At 35.7% G+C, this 13,290-nt stretch overlaps 1 protein-coding gene across 4 annotated transcripts in view; it reads right to left on the reverse strand.

The window, feature by feature from the left end:
• Positions 1–13,290, reverse strand: part of LOC149069414 (WD and tetratricopeptide repeats protein 1-like) — a 530,664-nt gene that overhangs the window by 175,699 nt on the left and 341,675 nt on the right. For all 4 annotated transcript variants that reach the window (XR_016195038.1, XM_089249200.1, XM_089249199.1 and 1 more), the window contains one exon: positions 8,243–8,419. Coding sequence is in view for 3 of the 4 variants with exons in the window: in XM_089249200.1 (XP_089105326.1) it covers positions 8,243–8,419 (177 nt within the window). In the remaining variant the exon portion in view is untranslated. The remainder of the gene's footprint in view (positions 1–8,242; positions 8,420–13,290) is intronic.

Raw genomic sequence — 13,290 nt, forward strand, 5'->3', positions numbered from 1 at the left:
GAGCCCTCCTTCACAAGGTGGAAAATATAGACCTTGGCCCCATCCAATGATTTGAAATCTTTCAGGTGCGAATAAATAAGTACCTGGATTAAACGTTACAAGTGGATCCTGCTCATAACACTTTTTAAAAACTGTCGTAAAAATCTTTCTAAGCGGAAAAACGCTTTATAGGGAAAATATCAATGAATATTAGTGAAAGATGGGATCACGAAAATGAATCGTATTAAGCGGGAACAGGTTCTGTCATAATGATATAAACGAAAAAATATCTTAATTTTTGTTTCGAAGGAGAATATCTTACACGATAACTAGTTTTTTTTTAAATAATCCAAATTTTTCGCCCATCATAACGTTGCACTTGCCATTTATAACGACCGACAACTACCAAGAACGGTACAAGCCCTCACCACACGTTTTACAGACCAATGTTTCTCATAATATTCAGATCTGGGAAGGGGCGATTGCCATCCTCTGGAAATGTGTCTGTTTTAGAATAGGCTATAAACTGTAGATCCCAATACAATTACCCCTGGTATGCAGAATAAGATAATGATGTTACAAAAATGGTCACTGTAGCTGCGAGGGATGCTAGCTTGTTACCTTATTATTTTCATTATCAGTGTCTCTACCCCATACCCACAGAAAAGTTTTGTGAATTTTTTTTTACCTCTGCTTGTCTGTCTAAATAAGCTTTGCTGGAATCTTACATCAAATACCTTTCAAATAAACCAACCAAGACCATGGTCTAGACAAAGTAATTTTGATTAATGTGCAACTAGGAACCATTTTCCATTGAACACTAAACATGCCAGTGAATGGCATAAAAGGAAATGGCATATCAAGAGAAGGAATAGTAAAAAATGAATAATAGAAAACTTGGAAACAAAACAAGAGACTGAAAATCTGTTAAAGATGCTGGAAAATAAAATACATGTGGCAATCACAGATCAAAGATAAGGAGCTTTGGGATGTAGCCCAAAGAAATAGAATTGCAGGGAGAAAAGATGATGTCATGGAAAAGTCACCTTTTATTGTGACATAACTTAAAAATTTCTTAAGGGAAAATTTTGTTTTTGGTGCAAGATGGTGCCGAATTGAAGAATTTCTGCATTTTTGTAGCAGAATGTAGCAGACATCTGAAATTGTAGCAGTTTGCAGCAATTGTAGCAGATTTTCCACTTCTGCAAAGCTCTGCAGAGATAAAAATGAAAATGCTTCATTTCTTGAAAATGATGATGGTGGCATTGAACAGTAAAATGTAAAAAATCTTGTTAAGAAAGAATGGACAATGCAGTAACACCATCTGGTTCACCTTGACTTATTTACATTACCCTTGTAATTTAAAAATTTTGCTCTGTACTTCTGGAAGGTTTTGAAGGAGTGTCATTCTTAAAAAACTTACATGTCTGCAAAATTTGTTACGCATTGTCGAAGAGAATTGACAGAGTGGACTTTAGAAGACTTCTCAAAAAAAAAAAAAAAATATATATATATATATATATATATATATTATATAATGTACAGGTATATTGTGGGGAGAGAAAAAAAAGAAAATTAATTACACTGAGGAACAAAATTTTTATTGCATTTTTACAAGCAGTGATCTTACCTAATTTGAGTATGCAGGGGCTGTACTATCTCTTCATGTTTATCGGGAATCCGATCCGTATCCCCGCCGATTATAACAATATAAGCATGAAAGGGAAATTTCCATACTAGCGGTATTCTCCCTCCGAAAACAAGCATTGTATTTCGCCGAATATTCGGATGACGATAAGGATAGGGGAGACCCACTTCTGAAGCATCGGATGATGATGAAAAATGAAAAATTTATTTCTTGGACTTGGAAATTTATTACGATGATTTAAGTGGTGTTTTTCCTTGAAAGAAAACTAGGCAATTTCGTCAGCTTTTTGCAATTGATTGGATGGATTCAATTAGAAATCCAAGTGTAGTATACAGTGGAACCTCGCTACAACGATACTCGATATAACGATAATTCCCTCTACAGCTATATTTTTCGAGATTTTTTTTCACGGCATATTTCTCGATGATATAATTATATTATCCTAAAATTATATACATATATATATATATATATATATATAAAATAAATGAAGCAAAGTAATAATCACCCATGTCCATCAAAATAGGCAATTGAGGACAATACATTTTTATTTCAATGCCATTTTGGTAATTCCTTATGAAGTACGGCTTAAACAGAACTTCAATAAATTAATTAGAATGCTGAAATATCTTTCTGAATAATATTTACACGCTGAAAAATATATTTTAATTATAGAAATAACTCTTATCTTCCATCCTCCCCATTTAAAGAAATAAAAATAAGTATCTAGCCGATAGCCCTGCAAACACCTTTCATTTTTAACGTTAAAGAATGTGAAAAAAAAACAACAACAAATGTTCTGCACGTGCATTAAAACAATTGCGTTGCCACCGTCGTTGAACAAAAAATTCAGTAAATGTATAGTAGTAGTTGTATACCCCAAGCTTAATTTTGATTGGTCAGTGGTCGATCGGCCAAAGGGAAAAATCGCTTTTCCCTGTGTAGAAAGCGATATCTTTGATTTTCCCTCTTTCACGTCACGTGACGTTAAGGAGTGAGCCTACGAATAATTCCTTGTTATCGTTTTTCGGATTATTCTTAACGTCATGCTTATGAACCGATACTTATAATTCGGATCGGATGAGAATAAGCATGAGCAGGTAATACAGCCCCTGATTTCAAATCTGAACTTAGTTTTTTCCTGGAAGCTCTAGATTTTTTTTCAAAATAACATTTTTAGGTTTTTACTGAATTTATTTTTTCTGGCACTTTGCAGGCAAGAATTTGCACTTATAATTCTTGAGTTTCTGGACTTCATGAGGGAAATTCTGTTTGATGCTCCAGCACAGGGGCGTAGCCAGAAATTTCGTTCGGGGGGGGGGGGGGCCACTTTCATTTCGGGGGGGGGGGACCAAAGTGACAGAACAATGGATTTGGCCATCTTTTTCCCTTTTTTCGGCCATTTTCTCACATTTCGGGGGGGGGGGGGACCAGACCCCCAAGTCCCCTCCCCTCGCTACGCCCTTGCTCCAGCAGTCCCCATCTTATTTTTGTCCCAGTGGCCTTGGTAGCACTCTTCCATTGTCTTGAAATCTGGATGAAAGTGCTCTCCCCATTCATCACTTACAGCCCCGAAATTCTTGGGGAAATTGATCAATAGGATTAAACAGTAAATGAAGCTTTACACTCATGTTGCACCCCAGCTCGAAGAAAAGCCAACAGCATTCTAGTAACCAGAATCTCATAGTTATCTGCCTTTCTGTTACCAAGAAAATTTTGTATAACTTCCTTAAAAGACAGCCATGCTTAATTCTCTTTCCTGTATTTCATTCATCGCCATGACAAATTCAGGATCACGCACAAGGGCATGAATTTGAGGTCCATCGAACACACCTGCTTTGATTTTCTAGAAAGACCATCAACACCACCAACACCATCAACATTGGATCACTCACAATGTTTGGCATGCATGCTTCCAGAGTTTTACGGACAGGCTACTCCCTCTGGGTCCCCTGTCTGTCTTGAGCTCAGCTGCCCTACATGCAAACACATGGAAATTTTGTGAATCCTTTCTGTTGGCCAAGTAGGATGTTTACCATTTTCAGGTGGATACAAATGATCCAATTATATACAACTAATCTGCAACAACTAAGCTAGTGTAAGTTGTTAGTCGATAGCCAGGGACTTTTGGGCATAAATCACTATACAGCGTATAAAGTCAAGACATCTTTTATCTTCTGAACCATTGGCTATAGAAGCATACTTTCAATAAGAACATTTATCCAAATAACATGTCCATCTTGGATATGTCATTTATTTTACTAGGGGCCAAATATGTATTGAGATACAAATTTCGATTGTGTGTGTATAACTGGCAAAGTATGAAATCCAAGCATTCTATACAATGCCCGGTCGTTTCAGGCAGAGTATGAAATTCTTTGCCTGACAGGTTTTTTCTGTTTTTTTGGCTGTCTCGACTTTTATGTAAAAATGTCCCGGGTTTTCAAGTACTTTCAACCAAGCCAACTTGACTTTTTATTCTTCAAATTAATGATTAAAATTATCTTTCCAAGTTAGAAATTACATCACGATGATGAGACTTTTGAAATAGACGTCATAATCATCATCAGTATCACTTGGAGGGACAAGCACAGGATGTTCCCCCATAGAAATCAATGTTAAAATTGTCGAATTTACCTTAGAAATGTGGAAATTTAGTAGGGCTTTCCGCCTCATCAATAATTTTAAAATTGAACTAAATTCTCGATTTTTGAAATATTGAGTTCGCTTAGAAATATGAAGCCCAGAAAGTAAAAAATTAAATAATTATCCGGACCTAACTTTTGAGTTGGATATTCATGTAAGAACATTGATTTCAACTTTTTACTTGTATCTTCTCAAGCACGGAAATGAAAATTAATATATATATGTCTCAGCATTATCTTAAAATATCCAACTGCATTAATCCATATAGATTAGGATGTTTTGAAATTAATTATGGGCCCATAAATTACACTGAAGAAATTCTGCAGCTTTAATCAAGCATTGTTTAAAGCAAAAGCAGGCAAATCGATAACTTGAGCTTCAAGAAAATTTTTGAAATATCTAGCACCCACCAAAAAGAAGAAAAAAAAACTATGTTTCTTTAATTTTGATTTTTGTCTTTCATGAGTTGAGCAAGAAGTCGCCATGCTGGTTACCTTGTCTACGATTTGTATGTCCCTCAAGAGAGAGAGGGAAATATCCCGTCATCCAAAAAGCCTCATTATGATTACAAACAAGAATATTCACCGCACATTGCAATTTGAAGTGGCGCTTTATTTCTCACGATTGGCGACTTTTCTGTGATTTTAGCACGAGATAACGATTTCGCTTACTTTTGGCATCATTTAGCGATAATTGATATTGTCTCGTATTTCGAATCTCAATTTCACATATTTTTCTCGAGCAAGTATGGTCGGCCTAGTAATATGCAATTCTTTATTTAGGATCTCTATGTTTCCCATATTTCCACCATAGACGGAGATAGACTTGGAAGTCTGGGGGGCACGATGATGATGATGTTAATTCATATATACATTTATACATTAGATCAGTCGATTCCACCTTTGATGCTGGGGGGGGGGGGGGGGGCAAAGACCCGTATCTCTGCCCCTGATTTCCACCAATAAAATATGGTAAACCTACGTATACCACTTTGTTTTGCGTAACCGACACACCAGGGTCATTTTCCCTCGAATATATGAGTTAACGCGCACTTTATACATTATATTTGTTGTTCATAAATGCGTAGATAAAAATCTTGGTTACTTCAAGACAAAATGATGTTGCATAATCCGCATTTGCAAGTTCCATTTATCAATGATGAAATATTAACACTAGAAAGACAGACGGGGGTCTTTATGACCCTGCACACTGTTTAAGCTTACATATCTCTGCTAAGAATAAACCGAACCACCTGAAATTTCTCAACTTTTCCTGAATTAGCATGTTCTTATTGTATATCAAAGTTATTTCGTTATCTTTTTTAACAACGAAGATACGAGCGGATAACACCTAGAAAGATGAAAGGGGGTCATTGTGACCCTTCCTTATATCCTAGCACATTATGCGGTAAATACTAGAACCCCTTTATACCCCTTTATATGAAGGCGTCTTAGTAAATACTACTATCATCATCACAATTCATTTCTACGTAGGTTATAATCCTTCTGAAAGTCTTCTTTTGCATTTGACCTTGCGTGTGACCTTTCTTTTCCCCTCATTCTTATCTGCAAGTGTTGTCAGCAGGTGTGTCATTTTTGGTTTTTGTCAAGCATTCTTGCCATATTATCCAATAAATTGTTTATTCTGGGACGTGGAAAATATGAGTATGTGATCTTTTCAAACAGTTAGTTTAGAAATGACAAGAAAACGTATATTTACTGAAGAAGAAATACTCCAGGAGAAGCAAAGATTAGGTGAGAGAAACTCTGAAAGCAGTGATGATGAAAGTGCAGAAGAACATAGATCTACCCTATGCCAAACTGTGGAGAAGAAAGTAGTGGTTCTGATGAAGATTTAAAAATGAAAATAAAATTATTTCTCCACTGGTGCCTCAGTTGGTAGTAAATAGAAAGCCATTGAGAATTAAGAATCATAATCGTGAGAAAAATTACTCGTTATACCTCGTTGAAGCCACAGAAACGATCTAAGAAACTGCAGCAGATGGAGCATATGGAAAATCATAGAATCTTCCTCAATTTTAGGACGTCGAGGCGTAGACTAAAGATATAATTATATAATATTAAAACTCTGTGCGTCAAAGATCGCAAAATATACTGAGAGAAAAATCAAGGCCCCATATTTTATGCGTCAAAAAACCATAAATGAAAGTGTTCTGAGTTCCTGACACCTTATTTTCAGAGGATAAAATGATGCGACATATACAGAAATGTACAGAAGCTGAAAACATAAAAAAGACCAGAGAAACAGTTGCCTACAAATAATGAAACTAAGTATGGAGTCGACATCGTGGATCAAATACTGCGATTATACATAACCAAGACTGAAAGTCGTCGCTGGCCAATGCGTTTCCAGAAAAAAATGATGGAAATTCTGTAAAATTTTAATTTGACGAAAATCTAATATTTTACATCATCCCTTAAGAGATCCCGTTTCACCAGAGCTAAAGGGGAAAAAAATGACGAAAATTCAGTGAAATGTCAATTTGCAAAATTGGCAAAATTGTAATATTTTATACCACCCCTCAACAAATCTCTTTTCATGAGAACCAAAGGGAAACGTTTCCGGAAAAAAATGATGAAAATTCTGTGAATTTTAATTTGACGAAATTGCAATATTTTATAGTGCGTCTCAAGAGACCCTTTCTCCCGACAGCGAAAAGGAAATTTTTTTGAAGGAAAAAAAAAACTGTCACATTTATCAGAAAAAAAAAAAAGTCACATTTATCAGAAATCTATTAAAATTTATAATTCAACAAGAATCTCTTATTTTATTTGGCGCATTTGACATCCGGCTGCTTATATAATGAAAATTAGGTCAATGTTTGTTTTTCAGATGAAGAATTTCACACTTTGCCCGATTGTTTTTAGGCATTCTATAGAATGCCTAGGCAAAGTATAGAATAAAACCGGTATTTCATACTTTGCCTGAAATGACCAGGCATTGTATTTCATACTTTGCCGGTAATATATACAGTCCCCCTGTCTTCTAACTTCTAATTAGAAAGATGTTGCCCTCTCTCTCCAGAACAAAAAATTCCACATTTCCAAGTGCAATATTCACTGAGATATTCGAATTTGAAAAACGGAGGAAATTCAGGGGGGAAAAAAAAAGCTTTAAATGCTAGTAAAACGGTTTTTCCGCATTTAGAGCTGTTTTTTCTCCAAATTTCCTCCATTTTTGAGTATCTCAGTTAATATTGCACTTAGAAACATGAAAATTTTTGTTGGGATCAGAAGAGACCAGACAACATCTTTCTAATTGGAGGTTAGAGGACAGGGGACCGTTTAGAAAATTATACTTTGTATCTCGATATGTATACAGCTGTAGTGAAATACATGACATATCTGAGATGGATATGTTATTTGGATACTTTTTCTAGTTAAAAGTGTGCTTCTATAACCAATGGTTTGAAAGATAAATGGTGTCTAAGGACTTAATTTCACATTTTGTATAATATCAAATTGCATAAAAACTAGAGCTTGCAGAGAGAAATTGATTTCAGATTTGAAATCAGCAATAAGAAAATAACTTAGATCAGTTGAAAAATCTCATGCAACAGAGAATAAGAAAAATGTTCCCCAGTATTATCTGTGGTTGCTAGTACGCTGTTTTGGCCCAAAACTGTTTTTGTTACAGAGTCATTTCCATCACTTTGCTTTGGTTGGAGTCAATGTTACAGAATAGTGAATTAGTACTATGAAAAAAAGTTATAATTAAAAAAATTTGTAAAAAAACACTCCATTTTTTACTTTTTTTCCCCATAAGGCTCTGATTTTATTGTCTTACGGGGTACTCTCCCCCTTGTCCAACTCTTTATGATTTATTTTTGACGGAGCTCTGCATATATCGATACATCATTATATCGATGACGTTGGTGATGCATCATGATGAAAAAATTTTCATTACAAAATAGGTAGACTTGAGATGTTAGCCATGACATATACTCACCATCCTCGTTTCATATATGCAGCAGCTCTGTTACCATATAAATATGCTCCACTGGGACACAGCATAATTCCCTTGTTGTATAAGCTAATTGCAATTGTATACTCTTGTCTATCAAAATGTTCATTTGCTTTTTTCTTAATTTTTTCTACTCTCATAGGTAATACATTTCCATAATGCCTAGAAAAACAAAAAAACAACTTGATTATAAATGTTTTTGTGAATTTGAGTAATTTATCCCAATTTTTTTTTTTACATTTATCTAATTTATATTATAGAAAAAAACAGAAATATGTACAAAATAACTTAATAATAAATTAGAAACAGTAATAATCATTGGTAAATAAAATAAATAATAAGGGAACCGGTTATGAAATATAGTCCATGTCACTTAATGTGATCACATATTGGGACTAAGGATTTCTGATAACAATAACCAAATGATAAGTTTATCAAAAATAAGTCCTGTTTGCAAGTACAGTGACTATACATCCCCCATTCAACCGAAAGGGATAATATGATGACAGATAATCATCATAAACTGTATGATTACACTGAGTTAAAATAACATTCCTTCACACATATTTGTGGTTGCAAAATGTTGAATTATTCTATTTTTTTACCCCAAAACTGGATTTTACCCCTTCCCCTCCCCCAAAGCTAAAATTATGAATTTTTGTTATTCAGCCATTGAAAGACATTGGAATGAAATTGTTTAAACTATATCAAGAACCACGATAGCTTTTTTAAATGTACAGTATTTTTCAGAGATCCCTTGAGAAAGTCTCTGAGAAAAAGAAAATTGAACCTGATCAAGAACTGAAGGAAAGGGATTTTTTTCTTCATACCTTCAATATAAGAAGGCCCATGTGAATGGATCACAGCAAACTACAGATCGATTGCGACATTACGGAACTCACAAAAATGTTTTTTAAGAAAGGGGATGAGGAGAGAACACCTTTTACCCTCATACATGGTCTTGCACTCTGATAATTTTCTTACAGGGAAAAAAAGACATCTGGTTGAACCTCAGCTTCAGAATGTGCAAAAAATTTTTCCCATGTTATGATATTGGTCTATTCCCCAGTAGCACGATATAGAATATTAGAAATTACTGTATCTTCAAATCTTGTTTGGAAATGTCTATATTCTAATGTTAAACTGCTGCCTCCCGATATAACGATAATCTCTCTACAACGATATTTTTTCTTGGTACGCTGAATATCGTTATATTGAGGTTTCGCTGCACTTTTTTGAAATTATGGTGTTATTTTGTAGGGCTTTGTTTCAGATATTTTTAAGAAATTCTTGATATATTTCTCTCGGTTGTATTCATATCCTCAAAAAATCATTTCAGTCTACAAATTAATGTTGTCGAGCATAAGCAGTTCATAACACAAAAAATAACAAATAAATTGAAGCTTAATGGTTTTCAAATTTTTACAACTCTATACACATATTCTTACCTTCAGCATTCCGTTGCATGCATAGGCGTAAACTTGTATCCGGCCCATGGGCTCGAGCCCTCCCAATATTTTTGAAGAGCCAGCTCGCCCCCCCCCCCCCCTAAAAATTCGTGTGAATGGTTTCCTCATTTTGCTATGGCCAAAAAAAAAATTTTACCAAAAATTGTCCTAATTATGAATTAGATAATGGAAACAATCTGCTCAAAATTTTATTTCTTTTAAATACTCCCGATGGTCTTTGGCTTTCTTGCTCATGCCAAAATAATTATCTCTCATTTCTTTCTTGCCGCTCAGTTCCCCCAGTTTCACTCCCCCTTTTACCATAGCCCACTAAACAATGGATGTCTAGTCAGTCGTGCTTTTACTGCCAAAGGCACGACTGACTCAAAGAACTTTCTTTGAGTGGGGAGGGGGTCAAATCTTGTTTGCCTGGAAAAACTCGAAAGTGTCTTTTCTTTTGTTCACTGTGACCAAGGGAAGGGGGGAGGGCTCATGATGCCAACATGAAAGGAAGCCCAAAGATGTGTGGTGGAAAAGGCACAGAACAAAGAACATTGGGAGATGAAAGATGCCGGTTGTTTCCGTATTGTTATATCGAACCACTGGAAGAATATATATATATATGTAATTATATGACATGAATGTCGCTCTCCACTTGTTAATACAAGATATACAGAAGACTGGATGTTGTGAAGATATTTATTATTTGAGATGTTAATTTTTTAAGAAAGGAAAAAACTCATCTCTGCCTCTACCGGGAGTCGAACCCGGGTCCCTCGATTGCCGGACGAGAGCACTCGTCTTCTGTATATCTTGTATATATGTAATTATCTAGATTAACCCAGGCTCCTAGTGGTCCAATATACATTTAGAATAAAACGATGACTCATGAAAAGAAAGAATCAGTTAAATTTCAATAGCATTTAACATTTAATCAAATGATCATATGAAAAGAACGAGTTATATTTACACAAAATAAAAGTAAATTTAAAAAATCCATTTCCACGATATCAAATTCTGCATAATACATAGACAAAATACTATATGTTCAATTATAATAATTTTAACTTGATGTTGGAATAACTCTTTTAATCACTCTTTATGCCTAATTTCGCCATCTGCCCCCTGTTAATTCCTCCTAATTCAGGTTTTAACTAAACGTTTATAATTTACTAAAATGTGGTAAGAATTTCTTTCCTACCTTTCCTCCATCCCTTTCATTACGGATGATCGCCACTCCTGATGCTAATCGTTGCAATGTGTAAAAACAAAAATCTAACTACATTTTTTCAACTTGATTTCTAGCTTGCACTAATCAATCTAATTTAATTTTTCAAAGATTCCAAAAAGTAAAGTTTTGAGGGGTACCAACCCCCTATTTCTAATTGGTAGTCCGGCTTCAAAGAAAGACCCTTCCATTGGGTGATGAGTATTACGTAGGTACAAATTAGTATTAATATTGACATCATTGGTCAAGGTTCACCCCCTATGATCTTTCGAAGCATATGGGAGGAAGACGTTTTCTGTGGGGGGGGGGGGGTGTACAAAAAAGAAGGAAAAGAAAAGTAGAGAGGAAGCAATAAATTCAGAAATAAAGTCGATTGCCTGCAGGTGGCAATACAATGGTCAATAGGCTTCAGTATATAGGGGAGAGAGAGAGAGAAAAGAATACGGAGCGGCTATTACGCAAACTTTGAAGGGGCCCTTTAAGTAAGTGGCCATAAAATTAAGGAGTGTTGATGAAGGCGAAAGAGCATGTTTTGTACAATTTAAATGGCTTAAGTCCCCTTTTCCCTTTTTATTTTATTATATTGGGCAGGAAAATGGAACTCTCCCGCTTCATCTGATAGCGATGGCTATTGACGCCAAAGCAGTATATGCAGGACTCGGCGAGTACGCAGGAGAGAGAAGGTGCATTGCATTGTTTTTTCGGAAATTATTATGGGGGCTCAGCCCTCCTTACAAAATTTATTGTGGTTGGGGGGGGGGGGTTCAAATGTTCTCATCCCATAGGTTCCAGTGGCTATGTGTGGTGGTGGTGAGAATCGGAAGGTAAATAATATTGAAACCAAGATAATAAAAAATTACACTCTGTACAGGATAGGCCCCGGAACCTAGGGGCTGACGCCATTTAACTCTCCGCAAGAAATTTTGTAAGGGGACTGAGTGCGCCGAACTATAATTTCTGAAAAAGCAATGCAATGCACCACCTTCCTTCTCCTTCATACGCGCTTGAGTCCCGTATATATATACGGGAAAACCAACAACTTTCGACCCCCCCCCCCCCCATCCTCTCAATGTTTTCTTGAAAAATATTGGGGGAAAAACAGTACATTCTAAATGTCCATTCACAACAGAGAACCGAACAGCCGATACCAAAACATTTTTCTAGCTTCGTTGCAACAAAATTTGACTTGGGGGGGGGGGGGGGGAATAAAATAAAAACGAGTTAATTATAATATTGATTTACAAAACATGTGTGAAATAAAAAAAACAAAAACAATTTTCAAAGGTTCAAGAGCCCCTCGGGCAGGACCTTTATAAAGTTATCGAATTTGAAGTTGTGGGGGCGACGAAATAATGTTTGCCCCAGGCTGCAAAGATCATAGTTACGCCCCCCCCCTTCAAGTTTTCTTCAAATCTGGTTGAGTGTTTCGAAGATGAGAAACGAAACTAAAATTCAATTAAAAGCTGGTGCGGGGGCTATAAGTTGGTTACAAGACTCATTCATAAGAAAAATATCGCTCACAAATTAAAAATAATTTCTTCAACTGAAAAAGTAAAAATTACCTAAATACCTTCAATTACCTAAGTGGCCACCCCTTCATAAACAGTGAAATGCATGCACAATATGGGTATACATAAGTGAAGCAAAACGTATCTATTTAGAATTCAACAAATCATAAATAGTAAGTCCTCGGTATAACGCCACTAGGGAATCACATAAAAATGACCATAAGGGGTGATAACTTGATAATGAGTAATCCTGATTCACTTATGCTGGCAGGCACTAAAAAAAAGGATGATAATAGGCACCCCCAATACTGCAGCAGGGTCTCAGGCTGGGTTCTTTGGTGGGCCATAGCTCACGGACCACTCTATAGTGAATTTTTTGTATGAAAAAAATAATAGAGAGGAATCGTTCCGGTCCTCCGAGTGGTGAAGGGCATGTTTATAGTGTAATGCAGCGTTTCTCAACCTTTTTTGACTCATGGAGCCCTATCCAGTATATAATTTTTATGGCGGAGCCCTGTTTGACTCGAGCAGCCCTTTTTTGTACAAAATTTTTATGGCAGAGAGAACCTGTGGGCCTCTTTTATATTTATTTATCTATCAAATTCACTGATTTATATTATTTTCCTCGAGTCGCCACGGAGCACCAGGGGTTCTCCTTATTGAGAACCCCTGGTGTAATGTATGCTTGATGACGTGAATTAGTGTTGATGTTAAACGAGGTCTTTATTGTACTTTGTCAAGCCTTTCTCGCTATCATCCTTATATAAGATTTTAAATTGAAAATTAATTTTTTTTAAAAATTATATATTGATAGATTATCTTTCTATGCTTAGCGTGACCTTTTTCTTC

This window comes from Pholcus phalangioides, unplaced genomic scaffold, assembly GCF_987345545.1.
Source record: "Pholcus phalangioides strain wild (caught in Gottingen) unplaced genomic scaffold, Ppha-v1.0 ptg000022l_1, whole genome shotgun sequence".
Lineage (NCBI taxonomy): Eukaryota > Metazoa > Arthropoda > Arachnida > Araneae > Pholcidae > Pholcus > Pholcus phalangioides.